Source organism: Chlorocebus sabaeus, chromosome 20 (assembly GCF_047675955.1).
Source record: "Chlorocebus sabaeus isolate Y175 chromosome 20, mChlSab1.0.hap1, whole genome shotgun sequence".
Lineage (NCBI taxonomy): Eukaryota > Metazoa > Chordata > Mammalia > Primates > Cercopithecidae > Chlorocebus > Chlorocebus sabaeus.
In genome coordinates this window covers 7,682,783-7,704,140 of record NC_132923.1, presented here as the reverse complement: position 1 = coordinate 7,704,140, position 21,358 = coordinate 7,682,783, and the positions used below count along the sequence as shown (strand labels likewise).

At 46.4% G+C, this 21,358-nt stretch overlaps 1 protein-coding gene across 1 annotated transcript in view; it reads right to left on the bottom strand.

The window, feature by feature from the left end:
• Positions 1 to 21,358, bottom strand: part of LOC103223872 (GON-4-like protein) — a 32,462-nt gene that overhangs the window by 7,433 nt on the left and 3,671 nt on the right. The window contains exon 2 of the mRNA XM_073008185.1: positions 19,383 to 21,209. Within this exon, the coding sequence (XP_072864286.1) occupies positions 19,383 to 21,209 (1,827 nt within the window). The remainder of the gene's footprint in view (positions 1 to 19,382; positions 21,210 to 21,358) is intronic.

Genomic DNA, 21,358 nt, shown 5'->3' with positions numbered 1-21,358 from the left:
TCTGGGGGTTCTCGATAGTAGGTGCTAGTGGTGGTCATTTGGGGCTCCATTTGTAGAATCATTTGCAGTTTCATGGATTCTATTCTGGAAGAGACAAATTTTACAAGGAGGTTAAAAATGCAGGGTGCAAAGATAAGCAAAATCGCAATAGCCACCAAGGGTCCCAAGAAGGGGAGAAGCCAGGGCATCCATTGGTTGACAATATTCCAAGGTCCTGTGTCTTGGAGCTCTTGTGGCCAGCACTATATCCAGTCTCAAAGCTCCTTAACCTTTTTGGTGACAATTCTGGATTGATTAATGAAATAGCAACACTCTTTTTCTAGAATAACACAGGTCCCACCTCTTTCAGCTGTTAATAAATTTAAGGCTTTCCAATTTTGGAGGGCTACTGCTGCTAAAGAGTTAGGCTAGCTTTGTAAGGTGACCAGCAAATCTGCGACTTGTTCCATGTCATCATTTAACTCTTGTGATAATTTGTAATATATTGGGGTGATCAGACCCAACACCAGGCCATGGGGGCTACGAAGTCTGGCGGAGTCAAAGGAATGAGAGAAGACAAGAGTGCAAAAAGTGGGACCAGGGGGCCAATGCTAGTATGGAGGCTGTGAAGGCCCCAAGCTCTTGAAGCCCACACTATTTATTGGTGATCAAACAAAGAAGCAGGTGGTGAGGATGTGGGGGTTGAAAGAAAGCGGTGTATCAAGCACATGATCTACAGCTGTGATGGTTTAGCATTTTCTTTGAAGCATATGGAACATGTTCTGCTACTTGAGATAATAGGGAACATGTTCTTCTAGTTTAAGATACAATCGATCTATGAGCCTGGGAGGGCTAGAAGCAAGGAGCCAGAATGTCTAGACACATTCCAGAGGCCATGAGGGGTTTTATGCCCTGAGCCCTGGATTCCATCCAAGCCACAAGGGGTTTTATGCCCTGGGCTTAGAGTGTGGTGCAGCAGGGCAGCTTTCCACTCTTTGGCACAGAGCTTGGTGTTCCAAAGGCCATGAGGGGCTTTAGACCCTGGACCCTGGACATGTTCCAAGACTCTTTTACATTATGTCAGGCATGCAAATCCTGCCTCAGTTTTTTTCCCAACACTCCACTTTTCCCCAACAGTAGTAGAATTGGGTGGAGGTGGTAAAGCCTCCAATGACAGTTCCTAGTCCTCCTAGTATCTCAGCCCCAAAAATGAATGACAGGACAGTCGAGGTATGCTGAGATGACAGATCTTTAAAGGCAAATTTTTGACAGATCTTTAAAGGCAAATAAAAATTGCAAGTTAGGATGCAGAGGGATGCAGAAGAAAGTGTTCATAAGATCTAGAACTTTAAACCATTCTGCTTCCTCTATTATCTGGGAGAGTGGAGTATAAGGATTAGGTACAACTGGATTGTTGGAAACAAGCCTCCCAAAATCTGGCCATAAACTGGCCATAAACAAAATCTCTGCAGCACTGTGACATGTTCATGATGACCATAAAGCCCACACTGGAAGGTTGTGGGTTTACCAGAAGGAGGACAAGGAACACCGGGCCCGCCCAGGGCAGAAAACCGCTTAAAGGCCTTCTTAAGCCACAAACAATAGCATGAGCAATCTGTGCCTTAAGGACATGCTCCTGCTGCAATTAACTAGCCCAACCTATTCCTTTAATTTGGCCCATCACTTCGCTTCCCATAAGGGATACTTTTAGTTAATTTAATATCTATAGAAACAATGCTAATGAGTGGCTTGCTGTTAATAAATACATGGGTAAATCTCTGTTCGGGGCTTTCAGCTCTGAAGGCTGTCAGACCCCTGATTTCCCACTTCACACCTCTATATTTCTGTCTGTGTGTCTTTAATTCCTCTAGCGCTGCTGGGTTGGGGTCTCCCCGACCCAGCTGGTCTCGGCACTGGATACAGAGGAACAACTGCCTCAGTGATAATTCTGAGGTCTTGCACTAACCTCCATTGTCCATTGGGTTTTTGTATGCCTAGAATGGGAGTGTTGCCTGGACTGTTGCATGGTTTTACTAATCTCTGTGCTTTTAGGTCTTTGACAATCTTTTGTAACCCTTATTGGGCTTCTGGTCAGAGGGGGTATGGATTTGATAAGGAAAGGAAGTAGGATCCTTTAATTTAACTTGAACTGGACAAGCGTTTTTTGCTTGTCTGTATTGCTCTTCCTCTGCCCAGACTTCAGGATTAACTCCCTCCTTAAGTAGGTCAGCAAACAGGTATTCCTTCTCCTATATTCCAGTATATGATGGCCCCTGCTTTAGTTAACATGTTCCTCCCTACTAAAGGAGTAGGGCTCTCAGGCATAATAAGAAAGGCATATGAGAAAAATAAGGTTCCCCAGTCACAACTTAGGGGGTGGGAGAAATACCTAGTGACTGGCTGTCCTAGGACCCCTTTGATGTGAAAGACCTGGAGGATAGTTGTCCGGGACAGAAGAGTAAAACTGAGAAGGCCACACCAGTGTCCAGGAGGAAGTCAGTTTCCTGGTCCTCAATGGTTAAGCTTACCTGGGGCTCTTTGACAGTGATGGCATGGGCTGGTGCCTGCCCTGGGCACCCTCAATCCTGTTGTTGGACCATCTGGTAGTGGCCTCTGGCCCAGAGGACGTTCACCCTCGGGGGCAGTGTGCCTTCCAGTGATCTCCCTGGCACAAGGGACGTGGACAAAGGGGCAGCTTATTGTTGTTTGAGCAGTCCTTTTTAAAGTGACCCTGTAAGCCACACTGATAACAAGCCCTGTTAGGCGGGTTGCCTGCCCAGCCTTTCTTTCTTTCAGAGCCACTAAAGTTCGTCTGCCTGAGGGCCATGACTAGGGCAGCGGCCTTTTTCTTGTCTCGTCAGTCTCATTCAGCCTGCTCCTCCTGATCCCTATTATAAAACAACAAAGTTGCCAAAGTCAATAGAGTTTCCGAATTTTGCTCGGGGCCCAGGACAGACTTTCGAAGTTTTTTTCTAATGTCTGCAGCTGACTGAGTGATAAACTTATCCTTTAAAATTATTTGGCCTTCAATAGAGTCAGTTGACAAAGAGGTATGCTTTCTTAATGCCTCTCTTAGTCTCTCTAAAAATGTCATAGGGTTTTCTTCCTTTCCCTGCGTTATGGTGGACATCATTGAATAATTTATTGGCTTTTTTCTGGTCTTTCTTAATCCCTGTAGTATACAAGACAATAAATGCCTGCGACTCCAGTCTTCATGCTCCAAATCGAGGTCCCAATGGGAATCCACACTGGGAACTACCTGTTGGTCTGTGGTGAATTGTTCCCTTTCTGCTGATGTCATTTTATCATTTACCTGGCTTAGGTACCAGAGATCCCCAAACTCCCAGGCTGCAGCTAAGGCAGGCTCTTTTTTGTTGGTAGTTAATGTTTGACGTAACAATAACATATCTCTCCATGCTAAATCAAAAGATTGTCCTAATCCCTATGAGACGTCTATGTATCCATCAGGATTATCTGAGAATTTTCCTAGGTCCAGTTTGATCTGTTTTAAGCCTGAGAGGGGAAAGGGGACATGTACTCATGCTGAGCCAAAGTCTCCTCCTCTTCCCACGGCTTGGAGGGGCACAATCAAGGGCCATTGGTGCCTTTCGGTTCCTTGGCCATCTTTTTGTCTGGCTCCTTTTGGGTCAATAGGGCCAAAGGAGAGTCCTTACTAGTGGGACGGGGAGCCGTGGGGAGACCTGGGTATGGGGATAGGCTTTGAGGACCCCCAGTAGGATGTAAATTACATTTTTTACATAATTGTGGGTTATCCCTTAGTGAGAAAAAAACCTGTACATGTGGCACTTCACTCCATTTGCCCTCTTGTTTACAAAAGAGATCTAGCTGTAGGATGGTATTATATACAGATCCTGACCTTGTGATGTGCCCACCTTGGCCTCCCAAAGTGCTGGGATTACAGGCGTGAGCCACTGCACCCGGCCAAGTGTTGCCCAATTCTATTCAATCTTAATCAGTTTGACCATGAGGTGAGATTTTCATGAACCTTTCATAACCTTTTACAAATCTTGCTAAAGAGGAGAGTAGCATCTTAAGAAAACCTTGTTGTGCTTTTTGTTATCTTTTTTTTTTTTTGAGATGGAGTTTCACTTTTTCTGCCTTTGATCTTCCAGATAGTGCCTAGGGTACAGGTTATGAGGGACAGGTCCCGTATAAGTATATTGATACCCATTTGCATAAGAATAAGCCTGGGGGCACCATGGGCAAAGGTCTTTGGATTACCTCCCCACTCGACTTAGGCTCTTAGCCAAAAGATTCTTAGACTCAGGGTTAGGAAAGATCCTAAAGGATAGGGCCTCAAGAAAGTCTTCTCTGAGGATGTTAGGACCCAGGAGGCATGGGTCAGAGAAGGCAGGGAATGCATGCATGGGTGGCTGTGCAGTAGAGGCTTCTCACCATGCCATGATCTAAAGTGGGTCAGTGCCAGGAGTTTGGGACAACAGTTTTCTGCCTCTAGCCAGCCCTCGGCTTTTCCCAGGAAAGGTAGAGAAAGGTGAACCTGGTTCCAGGCAAACCAGCGCTCCCAGCCCAGAGTGCCAGGGGCCGTTAGAGAGCCCTTTCCCAGAAAGCCTCACATCCATGTCTTAAGTCTGGTGGCTGCACTTGTCACTTTTTTTTTGTTTGAGACAGACTTTCGCTCTGTAGCCCAGGCTGGAGTACCTGGCGCAATCTTGACTCACTACAAGCTCTGCCTCCCAGGTTCCCGCCAATCTCCTGCCTCAGCCTCCCGAGTACCTACAGGAGCCCGCCACCATGCCCAGCTAATTTTTTTGTATTTTTAGGAGATGGGGTTTCACTGTGTTAGCCAGGATGGTCTCGATCTCCTGACCTCATGATCCACCCGCCTCGGCCTCCCAAAGTGCTGGGATTATAGGCATGAGCCACCGTGCATGGCCGCTTGTCACATTTAAATGGCTGACAGGTGCCTGGTGTTTTCCTCCAATTTCTAGTGAGAAGATAGAACAGAACAGCAAGCAAAAGGGGTCCAATGTTACTGCTTTGGAGAAATCCTGGATGGGTCCCTGGGAATGAGACGCAAAGTCTTCTCCTAATCAAAGGTCTTTTCTCGACTGAAGGGTTTGTGGTTTCACGGGCTTCAAGGAATGAAGCCATGGACCGCAGTGGTGAGTGTTACAGCTCCATCAGAGAAACACGCAGACCCAAAGAGTGTGTGATGGCAAGATTTATTAAAGTGAGAGTGAAAGTAAAGTGAAAGCGAAAGTAAAGCTTCCACACAGTGGAAGGGGACCCAGAAGGGTTGCCCAATTCTTTTTTTTTTTTTTTTTGAGATGGAGTCTCACTCTGTCATCTAGGCTGGATGGAGTGCAGTGGCGCGATCTAGGTTCACTGCAAGCTCTGCCTCCTGGGTTCATGCCATTCTCCTGCCTCAGTCTCCCAAGTAACTAGGTGCCCGCCACCACACCCTGCTAATTTTTTGTATTTTTAGTAGAGACAGGGTTTCACTGTGTTAACCAGGATGGTCTCGATCTCCTGACCTCGTGATCCGCCCATCTTGGCCTCCCAATGTGCTGGGATTACAGGCATGAGCCACTGCGCCCAGCCAAGGGTTGCCCAATTCTATTCAATCTTAATCAGTTTGACCATGGGGTTAGATTTTCATGAACCTTTCATAACCCTTTACAAATCTTGCTAAAGAGGAGAGTAGCATCTCAAGAAAACCTTGTGCTTTTTTTTTGAGACAGAGTTTCACTCTTGTTGCCCAGGCTGGAGTGCAATGGCACGATCTAGGCTCACCACATCCTCCGCCTACAGGGTTAAAGCGATCCTCCTGCCTCAGCCTCCTGAGTAGCTGGAATTACAGGCATGTGCAACCACACCCGCCTAATTTTTTGTATTTTTAGTAGAGATGGGGTTTCTCTATGCTTGTCAGGTCGGTCTTGAACTCCCAACCTCAGGTGATCCACCCGCTTTTGCCCCCCAAAGTGCTGGGATTACAGGCGTTAGCCACCGTGCGTGGCCATGTGCTTTTATTTCAATGCTGCATTTTCAGAAAATCCCTTTTGAATTTAGTCAATATGTTCACAGTTTCCTTTTGGAAGATTTTTACCATCTTTCCACATTTGCTTAAACTTTTTGCTTTATTTTATCTAATTTAAGACAATCCTTTATCCCTAGGCAAAATGTACATTTCCATGCCTTCTTATAATCTTTGACTAAAAAGACATTTTACTGTTCTTGTACACCTTGCATGTAAATCTATTTTCAGTAGTCTAAATTACATGTTATAATGGTAACTCTTGGCAATTTTAAACTTGAACGTAAAACCTGGTAAAGTTGTCTTAATTATGTGCTAGGTGCAGATAAAGTCTGACTCCTTCCAGCATAGTTAGGGGAATGGTTACTTCCATATGTCCCCAGGTCTTACCAATTGTAAAGCAGGCAAGTTTAAAGGCCAAAGAAGCAGTTTATAACCTTAGAACATTCAGCAAGCCTAGTATCTGACCTGCACTGAAGGGGTGGCCTGCCTCTCCACATCTGTGGGCATTACATCTGTGGGCGTTTCTCATTAGGTGGAACGAGAGACTTGAGAAAAGAAATGACACACGGAGACAAAGTATAGAGAAAGAAAAAGTGGGCCCAGGGGACCAGTGCTCAGTATACAGAGGACCCACGCCGGCACTGGTCTCTGAGTTCTCTCAGTATTTATTGATCATTATCTTTACCATCTTAAAAAAAGGGAAGTGGCAGGATAATAGGATCATCATAGGGAGAAGGTCAGCAGTAAGACATATGAATAAAGATCTCTGTGACATGAATACGTTTAAGGAAAAGTGCTGTGCCTTGATATGCATATGCAAACATCTCCATAAACATTTTTAGTGCATAAAGAGCAGTATTGCTGCTAGCACGTCCCACCTTCAGCCCTAAGGCGGTTTTCTCCCATCTTAGTAAATAGAACATACAATCGGGTTTTACACGGAGATGTTCCATTGCCCAGGGATGGGCAGGAGACAGATGCTTTTCTCTATCTCAACTGCCAAGAGGCCTTCTTTCCTCTTATATTAATCCTCCTCAGCACAGACCCTTCACGGCTGTCGGGCTGTGGGACGATCAGGTCTTTCCCTTCCCACGAGGCCATATTTCAGACTATCACATGGGGAGAAACCTTGGACAATACCTAGCTTTCCTAGGCAGAGGTCCCTGCGACCTTTGGCAGTGTATGTGTCCCTGGGTACTTAAGAGAATGGTGATGACTTTTCACAAGCATACTGCCTTCGGGCACTTGTTTAACAAAGCACATCCTGCACAACCGAAAATCCGTTAAACCTTGAGTCACCACAGCACATGTCTCTTGCAAGGACAAGGTTGGGGGTAGGGTCACAGATTAACAGCATCTCAAATACAGAACAAAATGGAGTCTCTTATGTCTACTTCTTTCTATATAGACACAGTAACAGGCTGATCTCTCTTTCTTTTCCCCACACTGCATAATTTAACCTGGTGAAACCCCATCTCTACTAAAAAATAGAAAAAACTAGCCGGGTGAGGTGGCGGGTGCCTGTAGTCCCAGCTACTCGGGAAGCTGAGGCAGGAGAATGGCGTGAACCCGGGAGGTGGAGCTTGCAGTGAGCTGAGATCCGGCCACTGCACTCCAGCCTGGGTGACAGAGCGAGACTCTGTCTCAAAAAAAAAAAAAAAAAAAAAAAAAAATTAAAGTCACATGAACTGAAAGGTACCAAAGCCTTCATTATCCCTATAAAAATATTTAATCCAAGCACTTATCCTTCTTTAAGTCAATTAGTTAGAGGGTTTTTTAATAGACATCACACACATAACTCATAGAGGACTATATAGACAGAAAAAAGATCCAGCAGCTTGTGATGGAGCTTTTTAGGAACAGGGCTAGAAAAGCATGTCGTTTTGGAGCCTAATAAACATGCATAGTTGGGAGACAAAAACAGATTTTAAGAGGGATTCCAGGGGTTCCATGTGGAAAACAGATATTTTTTTCTAAAATGGGATTTCTGGCATCTTGTCTGTTTTCCCAAAGAGTCCCAGGCCACCAGAAGTCATCCTAGGGCCTTTCATCCATGCACCAAGAATGGCAAGACAGAGTGGGAAAAAGTAATTCAGTTGACAGAGGAAAAAAAGCCTTTTCCAGAAAAACAAGATTTATGAAGAGAAAAACATAAAGGACTTTTGAACGTAACTGTAGGTTGGATACCCAGTGTCAATTAAGCTGAGTGCTCTTCATGAAAATCCTTTTTCATTAAACAAAACTTTACAGAGAATATAAACAGTGATCCTTATCATTTCTTTCTTTCTTTCTTTTTTTTTAAAAAAACGGAATCTTGCTCTGTTGCCCAGGCTGGAGTGCAGTGGCACCATCTCAGCTCACTGCAAGCTCTGCCACCCGGGTTCACACCATTCTCCTGCCTCAGCCTCCCGAGTAGCTGGGACTACAGGTGCTCGCCACCATGTCTGGCTAAGTTTTTGTATTTTTAGTAGAGAGGGAGTTTCACCATGTTAGCCAGGATGGTCTCAATCTCCTGACATCGTGATCCACCCGCCTCAGCCTCCCAAAGTGCTGGGATTACAGGCGTGAGCCACTGCACCCAGCCAATCCTTATCATTTCTTTTACTGGTTTGTACCACTATCTGTTCACAATCATGTTCAGGTTCTCCAATTTCCTGTGGGAGAAACTGGTTGGGTTCAGGCAAGGGTAGGTTTTCAACTGGACTGCAGATTCCTCTAGCAGCAAAGCTTGATTTTTGATGAGGCAATTTTTCTGTTAGACAGAGACTTCCCTTAGAGGACAGCAGTCCTGCTATACTATGTGGGGTGCAAACAGTTAAGTTATTCCCCGTGTTTAACCCAGTGGCTTCTGGCACCAGCAAAGCCACTGCTGCAACTGCTTGCCACCAGGCTAAGTTCCTTGCTTAGGTATACCACTGGCTGTTGAGCTGGACCTTAAGCCTTAGTTAAAACTCCCAGGGCCAGGCCGGGCGCGGTGGCTCAAGCCTGTAATCCCAGCACTTTGGGAGGCCGAGACGGGCGGATCACGAGGTCAGGAGATCGAGACCATCCTGGCTAACACGGTGAAACCCCGTCTCTACTAAAAAGTACAAAAAAACTAGCCGGGCGAGATGGCGGGCGCCTGTAGTCCCAGCTACTCGGGAGGCTGAGGCAGGAGAATGGCGTAAACCCGGGAGGCGGAGCTTGCAGTGAGCTGAGATCCGGCCACTGCACTCCAGCCTGGGCGACAGAGCAAGACTCCGTCTCAAAAAAAAAAAAAACTCCCAGGGCCATTCCCTTCCTTTGTAATACATAGAAATTAAATGCCCTCCCTATGAGAAGACTGAGGAATGGTGCATTAAGTAAAACTTGCTTTAACTGGTTAAAGGCTTTTGAGTTTTAGGTTCCCAAGTTAGGGAGTGAGTTTTAGCTGCTTGAGTTACTTTTGTGAGGTGGTATAAAGGGAAAGCTATCTCACCATACCCAGGTACCCACAGTCTGCAAAATCCAGTAATGCCTAAGAATACCCTTAACTGTTAAAGGAAATGGGCTTAATCCTTTCCTTACCTGGTGCTCTGTTCCCTTCTGATAAGACCAGACCCAGGTACTTCACTGAAGTTTGACAAAGCTGAGCTTTAGATTTTGAGACCTTATATTCCCTTTCAGCTATGAAATTGAGGAGAGCCTTAGCACCTTCCTGAGACCTCCTTGGTTGGGGCACAGAGGAGAGTGTCTTTACATACTGCAAAGTATCAACTTGAGGGTGACAAAAACTAGAAAGATCTTTGGACAGGGCCTGTTTCAGCAACTTGCATCTGCTATCAGGGGCTGCCTGAGTAATGAACCTGTTCTTTATTGAATTGAAAGACAGGGAGGTGTGTTTCATTAAGGCTTTTTACATCCTTTCCAAAAAGGCTGAGAGATTTTCATTTGGTTTCTGATTCAACAAGGACAGTTTTGAGTAATTAAGAGTTTTGGTTCTGATTCTTTGCAAGCCTTAAAAGGCTTGCACATCAGAAAGTGTTTTCTTTTCCACTCATCTATAGGATCACCGGGACTCCAATTAGAGTTTTGTTTTGTTTTGTTTTCAGAGTTTTGCTCTTGTTACCCAAGCTGGAGTGCAATGGCCCGATTTCATCTCACTGCAACTGCTGCCTCCCGGGTTCAAGTAACTCTCCTGCCTCAGCCTCCTGAGTAGCTGGGATTACAGGCATGCGCCACCATGCCCAGCTAATTTTGTATTTTTAGTAGAGACGGGGTCTCTCCAAGTTGGTCAGGCTGGTCTCAAACTCCCAACTGCAGGTGATCCACCTGCCTCAGCCTCCCAAAGTGCTGAAATTACAGGCATGAGCCACCGTGCCTGGCCCCAATTAGGGTTTTAAAGGGGCATAGTTTCTCTTCCTATTGGGAAAGTGGATTTTGTCTCTTTTTTACCCCATTTCCCCTTTTGATTGGGTTTTTCTTTTGACTGGTTATAGGAGACATGCTGTTCATCTCTGAATATTCCTGCTGCCTGTAGGGCTTCCTGTTTCTCTGCAACAGTTAGGGTATGGCATAAAAGTAGCATAGCATCTCTCCACATAAGATCAAACACTTGGGTTAGATTTTAGAAAGCCTCTATATATCTATGAAGGTCATCAGAGAACTTGCCTGGGTATCCCATTATTTGTCTAAGGTCCTGCAATGAGAAGGGAACTTGAAACCTAGTAGCACCATGTCCATTCGGCATTTCCTGCAAAGGCAACAGTGAAGTTGGTGGCTTTTTGGGTAGCACAGCTGGAGGGGCTGATGATATGGCTATTGGGGGGCCCCGATAAGGGAGGCAGTTAGGGCACTGAGAAGTTGCATTAGAGGGTTCCTCAAGGGTTTGCCTCTCTGACTTTGGGGAATTATATTCTGTAGGCTTGCCTGATATGGCTGCTAAGAGGGAAGGGTTAATTTTACAACACTTACAAAGATGTGGGTTGTCTCACAGGGCAAAATAAGATATAGTTGTTGGATAGTATTGAAATTAATGCTTCCCTGAGGAGGCCAGACCTCCTGTGTGTAAGATGGGCATGCCCTTGTGCAACAGAATATAAGTTGTTTTTTCTTCAGTCTCACAATCAAAGGAGTTCCAGTGTTTCAGCATGCACTTGAGGAGAGTGCAGATTGCAGATGGTTTGTTATTGGGGGAACTCACCCCCAGTATTTCAATGTAGGTTCTTTCTATTTTCCATAAGCGTTGGCCAGCTGAGAAATAAAGAGAAAGAGTACAAAGAGAGAAATTTTAACTGGGCCTCTGGGGGTAACATCATATGTCAGTAGGACAGTGATGCCCACCTGAGCTGCAAAACCAGCAGGTTTTTATTAAGGACTTCAAAAGGGGAGGGGGTGTACGAACAGGGAGTAGGTCACAAAGATCACATGCTTCAAAGGGCAAAAAGGAGAACAAAGATCACATACTTCTGAGGCCAATAAAGATCACAAGGCAAAGGGCAAAGCAAAGATCACGAGGCAAAGGGCAAAATCAAAAACTCCTGATAAGGGTCTATGTTCAGCTGTGCACGTATTGTCTTGATAAACATCTTAAACAACAGAAAATAGGGTTTGACAGCAGAGAACCGGTCTGACCTCAAATTTACCAGGGCGGAGTTTTTCCCTACCCTAATAAGCCTGAAGGTACTGCAGGAGACCAGGGCATATTTCAGTCCTTATCTCAACCGCATAAGACAGACACTCCCAGAGTGGCCGTTTATAGACCTCCTGCAGGAATGTATTCCTTCCCCAGAGTATTCATTATTAATATTCCTTGCTGGGAAAAGAATTTAGTGATATCTTCCCTACTTGCATGTCGATTTATAGGCTCTCCGCAAGAAGAAAAATATGGCTCTATTCTGCCTGACCCCGCAGGCAGTCAGACCTTATGGTTGTCTTCCCTTGTTCCCTAAAATCACTGTTATTCTGTTCTTTTTCAAGGTGCACTGATTTCATATTGTTCAAACACACATGTTTTACAATCAATTTGTACAGTTAATGCAATCATCACAGTGGTCCTGAGGTGACGTACATCCTCAGCTTACGAAGATAATAGGATTGAGATTAAAATAAAGACAGGCGTAAGAAATTATGAAAGTATCATTAGGGAAGTGATAAATGCCCATGAAATCTTCACAATTTATGTTCTTCTGCCACAGCTCCAGCCAGTCCCTCCGTTTGGGGTCCCTGACTTCCCACAACAGTTTGTTACCCATCTAGAAAGAGAAGGGATATAAGGCATCCCTCACTCCCTTTCCTGCTTTTGGTATGATCAAGGGTGGAGGGAAAGGGAGGCATGGGAATCCCCCTTCTCCTCCTTCCTCCGCATCCTCTGGGTCCTGGCTATTATCATAGATGCTACCCATGAATGGAAGCATGACCTTCACCCATGCATCCAGAGGAGCTGGTCAGCAGAACTATTCACGCTCACCTGCACAAAGCCCTAGCTGTCCACCCTGTTGGTTTCCTAGACCAACTCAGCCCAAAAGGCTCCCAAGGTACCCCAGAGTCTCTGTAATGGAGAATGTGTCCTAATACTACCTCTGGCTTTCCTTGCTATGGCCCCAGAGAAACATCAGAATTCCAGAGAATGGGATAGATTGACTTCCAAACATAAAATCCCTTTTTGTTTGAATCCCATCCCAGTGTTGTTGGATGCAGAACAGATGCCTCAAAATAACGTAAGGATTGAATGGCTGTCCTTCCTTTGAGGGGACAGTATTGAGGCTAATTCTGTCTTGCCAGAATGGCTTCCTCCTGGGTGCTGGAAGTGTAGTTTTCCTGTCTACAAATAGGGCATGGGGCCTGATCACTGAAAATGGGACACAAGAGGGAAAATAATTGAGGAACTATAAGTTTTGGACAAAGAGTTAACAAGGCTCCCCACAAATAAAAATCACATTCCACTATGTGGCACTGTAGGATTAGAAATGCTTGGGAAAAACTGACTCCAAATTATTTCAGACAATAGTTACAAAGAGAGGTTTGGGGTTTGACAGGCTGTCCCCACAGTATGCCTCCCAGCAGAAGAAAATTAACTTGTTTTATGGAAAGGCGGTCTAGTACTCCTGGACAGTGCTGGCTTCTCACATGGGTAAAGAAACAGCCTAATAAAGTGGGGGATAGTTTCTTGGGGAGAAATAACCCCCTTCCAACTGAGTGCTATCACTGGGAGATAAATAGGTGTTCAGATCCAGGTCTTGGAATACCCCTATTTCAAGGAAACCACAGAGACAATTCATTAAATTACAGTACTAATTACTAAGGCACCAACTGACTCTATCCAGCAAGATTATATTCTTAGACTGTAAAAACACCCGCAACATTGAATACAAAGAAGGGACAGGATGGCTGGGCATGGTGGCTCACATCTGTAATCCTAGCACTTTGGGAGGCTGAGGTGGGTGAATCACCTGAGGTCAGGAGTTCTAGACCAGCCTGGCCAACATGGCGAAACCCTGTCTCTACTAAAAATACAAAAATCGACCAGGCATGGTGGCTCACGCCTATAATCCCAGCACTTTAGGGGGCCGAGGTGGGCTGATCACCTGAGGTTGGGAGTTCGAGATCAGTCTGACCAACTTGGAGAAACCCTGTCTATACTAAAAATACAAAATTAGCCAGGCATGGTGGCGCATGCCTGAAATCCCAGCTACTCCGGAGGCTGAGGCAGGAGAATCACTTGAACCCAGGAAGTGGAGGTTGTGGTGAGCTGAGATTATGCCACTGCACTCTGGCCTGGGCAACAAGAGCAAAACTCTGTGTCAAAAAAAAAAAAAAAAAAAAAATTAGCTGGGCATGGTGGTGCATACCTGTAATCCCAGATACTCAGGAGGCTGAGGCAGGAGAATTGCTTGAACCTAGGGGGTGGAGGTTGCAGTGAGCCGAAATTGTGCCACTTCACTCCAGCCTGGGTGAAAGAGTGAAACTCCGTCTCAAAACAAAAAGAAAAACAAAGAAGGGATAGGAGACATGATAGCCATGAAAAGAAAGGAGGAAAATAATGCAATAGAAAAAGACTGGAAGACCTTGTGCTGATGCCCTGACAGGCTGTCAGGGACCAGAGTTAGGTCAAGGACCTTCAGGTAACACCGATGTGTAGCCTCAGCCAGGAACCTTCAGTTGCTCTAGGACCTCCTTCCAATTCCACATGATGGCTAGGCCCTCTGTGAAAGGAAACTGAATTGGAACAGAGCCAAAATTCCCAACACCCAAGGGCAAATGGGGATTGCCAAAGTCCTCTCCAGCAAGCCTGTCTGCTGAGTCTTAAGGCTGGCAGCCATGCTAACTGTTTTAAAATGGCTGACAGGAGGCCAGTGTTTTGTTTGCTTTTGGGAGACAAAACTGAGGACAAGAAGCCTTGGAAAGTAAAGAGTTAAAGGTCCATTCCTATTCATCCTTCTGATTAATCCCTATATTCTCAGCCAATGCTCCAGAATATGTTGTAGTCTTGCCAATGCACCAAGATGTAGCAGTCTCTTGTTGTCTGAGATAGTACTTGGAGTTATTTGTCTCATGTTCAAGAACATAAAGGTGTATGGTAACAAGGGTGAGGTTGGAGCAAAAGTTTAATAAGTTGAAGAAGAAAGCTCTCTGCAGTGGAGAAGGGGGCTCGAATGTGTTGCCCACTATGAGGCTGGTGTCTGGGGTTTTTACAGACTAGGAAGGGGAAGGAATATGCTTAGTCTGTTGACTGTCTTACAGAAAGCATGATTTAGCTTAGCCCAGGACCAGTCAGGAGCTGAAGTGAAGATTTATAAGAGCTACTCAGCTTGGCCCAGGACCTTTCAGTAGCTAAAGTGAAAGCTTGGCCTGGGACCTTCACCTGGGGCCAATCAGGACCTGAAGAGATGATTCATAGAGGTCAGGCTCACAGTCCAAAATTGAAAGGAAAGTGCCCATCAGAACCCACCAGAGCCCACTGTGTTCGTGCCCACAAAAGGAGAAACATTCTCCTGGGAGCCCACTGATTATACAAAGGGAAAAGGCATTTCTATGTCTGGCCTTGTTCCCTTATCTGAGTGAGAGGTTTGTGCAAGTTTTTATAAGTGGGCTGGAGGTTCTCCTATCTGTGCAGTTGTGGGCATGTATCCAGATACAACCCCCTGTGCTAGTTCCCTTATTGGTGCCTGCAGTTGGATTTTTTTTTTTTCCAGACTGCTTTTTATGTTATGTGAAGATGAGGCATTTAACCCATGGGTTGGGGGCTCTCAGGGGACCCCTCCCTTGCTGTCTACCTGAAGCAAGCTAGCCTTTCAGTGGTGGGTACTAACAATAAACATACTTACGACTGAACTCTAATTCTCCTGTGGTTCTCTCACAGAGATCTTTAGCCAGAAAAACTACAGCAGAGGCGTACAAAGGCTGTACCCTGAAAAACAGGCTTTATTTTTTAAAACACCTCCCTTGAAGGAAAAGCAGCCATAGTCACAGAGACTGGCAGTAACAGGAAGCAACATTTCCCTACCCTGGTCAGACAAGCTTGGGCAAAAGCCAAGTCCTTCTGCTCCCTGAGGGGATCTTGCTCAAGAATGTCCTCATCATACTGCAACAGCAGCTTGTAGGTGTCCTTGCTGGCCCAACCCCAACTTCCCCACTTGTTGCAAGCTCTATGATTGTTTCAGCTTTTTCCAGCAGCTTTGATGCTCTCTCCTTGTAGCACACATGAAAAACATTGTTTCTGCGTCCCTGCAACACCTGATCTTCCCATTCCACCACATGCACTACCCCAGCCAAATCCTATTCAATATTATGGAGCAAGTCAAGGAAAAAGTTGTTGGGAAAATGGTATGAGAAGTAAGTCTGTCAAGTCAGCTCTACGCAGAGTCTGCAGTGTAACTGCCTTAATTGAGATGACAAGATAATCAGCTACTTCATATTGAGAAAGGAAGTCTAAAGAGCAAGTGTGGCTTCTGTAACGCTCGTGAGAGACTATGTCTGGATGAGGAACAAGCAGTGTTTTCTGAAATAAACATGAGTCTTAGCCCCACACATGACAGATGAGCTAAGAACCAGTACAAGAAAGTGAACCAGGCTGGGTGCAGTGGCTCACGCCTGTAATCCCAGCACTTTGGGAGGCCGAGGGGGACAGATTATCTGAGGTCAGTAGTTTGAGAACAGCCTGGCCAACATGGTGAAACCCCATCCCTACTAAAGAAATACAAAAATAAGCCGGGCGCGGTGGCTCACGCCTGTAATCCCAGCACTTTGGGAGGCCGAGGCGGGCGGATCACAAGGTCAGGAGATCGAGACCACGGTGAAACCCCGTCTCTATTAAAAATACAAAAAATTAGCCGGGCGCGGTGGCGGGCGCCTGTAGTCCCAGCTACTCAGGAGGCTGAGGCAGGCGAATTGCGTGAACCCGGGAGGCAGAGCTTGCAGTGAGCCGAGATTGCGCCATTGCACTCCAGCCTGGGGCACAGAGCGAGACTCTGTCTCAAAAAAAAAAAAAAAAAAAAAAAAAGAAATACAAAAATAAATCTAGCGTGGTGGTGCTCGCCTGTAATCCCAGCTACCCAGGAGGCTGAGGCAGGAGAATCTATTGAAGCTAGGAGGTGGAGGTTGCAGAGAGCCAAGACTGTGCCATTGCACTCCAGCCTGAGCAACGAGAGTGAAACTCCGTCTCAAAACAAAACAAAACAAAACAAAACTTAACTGGATGTGGTGGTGGGCTCCTGTAATCCCAGCTACTCGTGAGGCTGAGGCGGGAGAATTTCTTGAGTCTGGGAGACGGAGGTTGCAGTGAGCCGAGATCGTGCCATTACACTCCAGGCTGGGTGACAGAGCGAGACTCCGTCTCAAAAAAAAAAAAGAGAGAAAAAAGAAAGAAAGGAAGAAAGAAAGGAAGGAGGGAGGGAGGGAGGGAGGGAGGGAGGGAAGGAAGGAAGGAGGAAAGGAAGAAAGAAAGAAAACGAAGCTAATACAAATCTAACAACGGATGAGAATCAAATTAAAAATTTTTGAGGCCAGGCACGGTGGCTCAAGCCTGTAATCCCTGCATTTTGGGAGGCCGAGATGGGCAGATCATGAGGTCACGAGATCGAGACCATCCTGGCTAACATGGTGAAACCCCGTCTCTACTAATAAAATACAAAAAAACTAGCCGGGTGAGGTGGTGGGCACCTGTAGTCCCAGCTACTCGGGAGGCTGAGGCAGGAGAATGGCGTAAACCCAGGAGGTGGAACTTGCAGTGAGCCGAGATCCGGTCACTGTACTCCAGCGTGGGTGACAGAGCAAGACTCTGTCTCAAAAAAGAAAAAAAAAAATTTTTTTAGTAGGCTGGGCGCTGTGGCTCACGCCTGTAATCCCAGCACTTTGGGAGGCCAAGATGGTCGGATCACCTGACGTCAGGAGATTGAGACCAGCCTGGCCAACATGATGAAACCCCGTCTCTACTAAAACTAGGAAAAAAATTTAGCTGGGCATGGTGGCACGTGCCTGTAATCCCAGCTACTCAGGAGACTGAGGCAGGAGAATCGCTTGAACCTTGGAGGTGGAGGTTGCATTAAGGTGAGATCATGACGAAACTGCACTCTAGCCTGGGCAACAAGAGCAAAAACTCCATCTCAAAAAAAAAATTCTGAGTATCTGTTCTCCACAAAGATAACACATTAAACGTGTTTTGGGGGTGGGGGGTTTCAGAAGAGATCCAGAAGCTGGTTTATAAGCTATCCACTCTGCACACTGTCCTCTAGACAACGAGGTTAAGTGAGACTGGTCCTTCAGTATAGGCTTGCCTAACTCACCTGGTGGAGTTCTGCTGGTTTCCACTTCTGGAGCAGTCTCAGATGAGGCAAAAGTAGAAGGAGGCTTCTCAGCTGAGTCTCCAACTGCTTCATCCGTCATTTCATCCTCTTTCTGCAGGCTTTCCATTCCTTCTGCTTCTTCTTCCTCCTCTTCTGGCTCAGAGTTCTCCTCCTGAGAATTCTATTCTTCAGACTCACCCTGCTGACTCATGTGCCTTTCAGATGCCAGCCAAGTCAGTTTCTCCATTGTTTCCTGTAAAACCCTCCAAAGAGTACTTATAATGGCTTCTAATGGCTCATGAATTGCAGAACAGCACAAAGCTGTATCAGGGTAATCTGAAGTTAAACAATGGGGAGCCCACCACAGCTGTCAGAGGGGAATTCCCTGAGTTATGAAATCCCAGCAATGGGCCAGGTACAGTGGCTCATGCCTGTAATCCCGACACTTTGAGAGGCCAAGGTGGGAGGATCACATGAGGCCAGGAGTTCAAGATCAGCCTCGCCAACACAATGAAACTCCATCTCTACTAAAAATACAAAAATTAGTCAGGTACGGTGGCACATGCCTGTAATCCCAGCTACTTGGGAGGCTGAGGCACGAGAATTGCTTGAACCCGGGAGGCGGAGGTTGCAGTGAGCTGAAATTGTGCCACTGCACTCCAATCTGGGAGACAGAGTGAGACTCCGTCTCAAAAAAAAAAAAAAAAAGAAAGAAAAAAAGCACACAAAACAAGCCAAAAAAAAGAAATCCCAGTGATAGCTGACATTCGGCCTGACAGTAGGAAACGGGAAGAAGTTCCCTTTTACAAACTTCTGTAACCTGAAGATAGTTTTCAGGCTAGAGTGCAATGGTGTAATCTCGGCTCACCGCAACCTCTCCCTCCCCGGTTCAAGCGATTCTCCTGCCTTGGCCTCCTGAGTAACTGGGATTACAGGCATGCGCCACCATGCCCAGCTAATTTTGTGAACCTGAGGTTCCTTCATCAGGGTGCTCTTGAGGTCAGAGAACAGTGCTCAAGAGCAAGGGCCTTATCTTCAGGGGTAGATGTATTTTTAGTAGAGACAGGGTTTCTCCATGTTGGTCAGGCTGGTTTTGAACTCCCAACTTCAAATGATCCGCCCGCCTTGACCTCCCAAAGTGCTGGAATTTATAGGTGTGAGCCACCATGCCCGGCTATTTACTAGTTGTTTTCGTTTTTTGTTTTTTGTTTTTTTTTGAGACAGAGCCTTGCTCTGTTGTCCAGGCTGGAGCAAGGCTCTGTTGTCCAGGCTGGAGCACAATGACGTGATCTCGGCTCACTGCAACCTCCGTCTCCTGGGCTCAAGCGATTCTCCTGCCTCTGCATCTGGAGCAGCAGGGATTACAGGCACCCGCCACCATGCCTGGCTAATTTTTGTATTTTTAGTATAGATGGGGTTTCACCACATTGGCCAGACCAGTCTGAAACTCTAGGCCTTGTGTTCTGCCCACCTTGGCCTCCCAAAGTGCTGGGACTACAGGCGTGAACCACCAAGCTCAGCCTATTACTATTTTTTAAGGCATTTAAAGTATGGTCAGGTGATTCAATTTAAGTGTAAATCAGTTTAATATAATCAGTAAAATTTCATCCTTTCCATCTCATTTCACCTCAACCCCACAATCATGTTCCATAATGCATTATAAATAAAATAAAAATGATTTTAGGACTATCCATAGTGTAGCAAGCAAGCAGGTGGCATATCAATAAATTAAACATATTACTGAGTCCACAAAATACTTGAGAATATTCTCCAGCTCTCATCTGGAGTTCTGGGACAGAAAGCACAGATTCCTCAGAAGCTGATGACATTTCATCTTCCTCATCTTGGGTGAGGTCATCAAAGTCCTCTTCTTCCTCTTCTTCCGGCCCGTTCTTCTCTCCTCCAGTTTCTGGCCCAATTGGAGTCTCCGTTGACTGACCATCAACACTGGGTGAGTCTTCTGGCTTCCCTGGGGGGCTACTAAGCCTCACTTCAGGATCCATCGAGGACAAAGCATTCTTTGATGATCCTTTGTTCACATCTGTCCCTGAGGTTCCTTCATCAGGGTGCTCTTGAGAAGATGAAGGGGTTTTAGCTGGCTGACTCCTCTCCTCTTCCTTCTGTAAGACTGTCTGTTTCTTTACCTCTCTAGCACTGTTCAACTCCTCACTTGCGACACCAGTGTCCAATTCCACAGCATGTTCCTCTTTGATGTCATCACAAATGTCACGCTCAGGGGATCCACTGATTTCCTCTCTAGCATCTTCAGGTTCCACCTTGACAACTTCCTCTAAATCCCTAGGGGAAGAGTTGTTTAGAGACTCCTGGATGCCCTGAGGCAGCGGCTCCAGAGCTTGTCTTCCCTCCTCTGTTTTCACAACAGTCCAGCGACAGGCACTGTTCTCTGACAATCCTTCTTGGCACTCTGCATCTGCTGATGGAGGCCCTGGGCTATGTTCCACTTTGGGGAAAACAGTAGCAGAGAGAGGAGATAGTTCCTGGGGCTCTAATTTGGGTTCTAGGCCCTGAAAGGCATTTTCCCCATTAGCCACAGCACAAGCAATGTCCACATTCACGTGGGCCTTATCTTCAGGGGTGGATGGTATAGGAAGATTCACAGAATTGCCAGAAACAATTAAGGGTGAGACAGAGGAGGCCACAAGGGGCTGGTTCAATTGACAGGGGAAGGAAGTAGGGTTAACCAAGAGGGTGGTAATGGGAATAGTCTGGGGACTCTGGGCCACAGCCGCATTGACAGGCTGGATCATGTTACAGCCACTGCCAAGGCTCACAATCTTCACAGTGGTAGCAGGAACAGTGAAGATAACAGATGCAGGGTGGTGGATAACAGGGGCAGGTTTCATACAGGGAGAGGCCTTGATTCCCCTTCTCTTTGAGGGTCTGTGTCTCACATATGGCTTCCGAAACTTAGACGGGGCAAGGAAGGGCAGCATTACCTTGGGCACAGGGGCAGAAGAGAGCAAAGTCTGGGACTCAGACAGAGGGAAGCTTGTCCTGCCCTCAGGGGGCATAGCAGGCAGTGCTGCAGGAGACTCAAAACTCTCACCTCCACTGACCCCCAGTGGAGGGACACCTGGAACTGTCTGTAAGACAGTGGCTGGCTGGATCAGGTGAGGAATCCGGACCACCATTTTGCTCGGAGGGGCTTCTGAATGAGCTGATTGGGCTGGTGTTTTCCCAGGGTTGAAGCTAGGCTGGAGAGAGGGGTTTGGTTGGATAAGGAGGAGCTTCAAGACTGATGAACGCTTCTGTCTCCAAGCCTTCCTGGGGAAACGGTTGGCAACTGGCTTCAGTTTCAGGACCACACCCTTAGGCAATAGCAGTGGGTACCGAGTTTCACTCTCCAACTCCAAATTGTCTTTTTCTAGGCTTCGATCTGAGTTGATCTCAGTGGTTCCAGTCACATGTCCTACCTCTCTAGCACCATTAGCCATGGGCCACAGTTCTTCCTAAATGGATGGCAGACTGGCCTATTGGAAACAAGAACACTCTGATCCAGCATATGTCAGAATTTGGGAAAAAGAAGCTTGGCACAGTCACTCACGCCTGTAATCCCAGAACTTTGGGAGGCTGAAGTGGGCAGATCACTTGAGGTCAG